A 701-nucleotide genomic window follows, 5' to 3' on the forward strand; every position below is an offset into this window, starting at 1 on the left:
ATAAATTACTTTACAAAATAAAATACATTTATTAAGGAACACAAAAGATAATGTTGACTTTAATCATGGAATAATCAATAAAAATGTAATTGGCAACCTTACATTTTGCATCTTTTAGTATGATAATAATGAATTTAATTCACTGTAACGCATTTCATTTATCCTGCTCTATAGGCTGTTGGACATTAAAGTGTCAGTGAATGTATGCTGCAGCTTAGCAAAGCGCCTCAGCCAAAATGTCCAACAGCTAATCCTCACCCTCGCTGTGACCCTGAAATAGGTCCCAGCTATAATTATGGTTTTACCTCCGCCCCAGAGACTCTGGGTGGGGATGCTGGTGGTAATAGTGGCAGTGGCGGAGCTCCCCGGAGCCCTGCAGAAGTGCATCTTTGATGAGGTTCAGACTCAGGCCAGGGTGGTCCGAGCTGCACCCATCCACACAGACGTCCCACCCAACGAGCCCAGACTCAGATGGAGGGCATCACCTCTGCCTGGCCCGTCAGTGAGGCAGAGGAGAAGTCTGGGAAAGAAAGCCACGCCCACTCCTGCCTCTCCACAGCCAATCAGAATCCAGAGCTGGATTCCAAGGGAGAGCAACAACCTATCAGAGGAGGAGAAACAGAGGCTGAAGGCAGCGATGGAGGAGGCTGTGAGGGTGGTGTCTTCTTTACTGTCAGGTGAAAAACAGCACACACACACAC

General features: G+C 47.4%; 1 protein-coding gene across 1 annotated transcript in view; it reads left to right on the forward strand.

Annotated features, from left to right (window-relative positions):
- Positions 1 to 295: 295 nt before the first annotated feature.
- Positions 296 to 701, forward strand: part of LOC118338464 (leishmanolysin-like peptidase 2) — a 4477-nt gene continuing 4071 nt past the window's right edge. The window contains exon 1 of the mRNA XM_035675763.1: positions 296 to 677. Within this exon, the coding sequence (XP_035531656.1) occupies positions 296 to 677 (382 nt within the window). The remainder of the gene's footprint in view (positions 678 to 701) is intronic.

The sequence above is a fragment of the Morone saxatilis genome, unplaced genomic scaffold (assembly GCF_004916995.1).
Source record: "Morone saxatilis isolate NCDOM2014 unplaced genomic scaffold, NCSU_SB_2.0 Contig4, whole genome shotgun sequence".
NCBI classification, from domain to species: Eukaryota; Metazoa; Chordata; class Actinopteri; family Moronidae; genus Morone; species Morone saxatilis.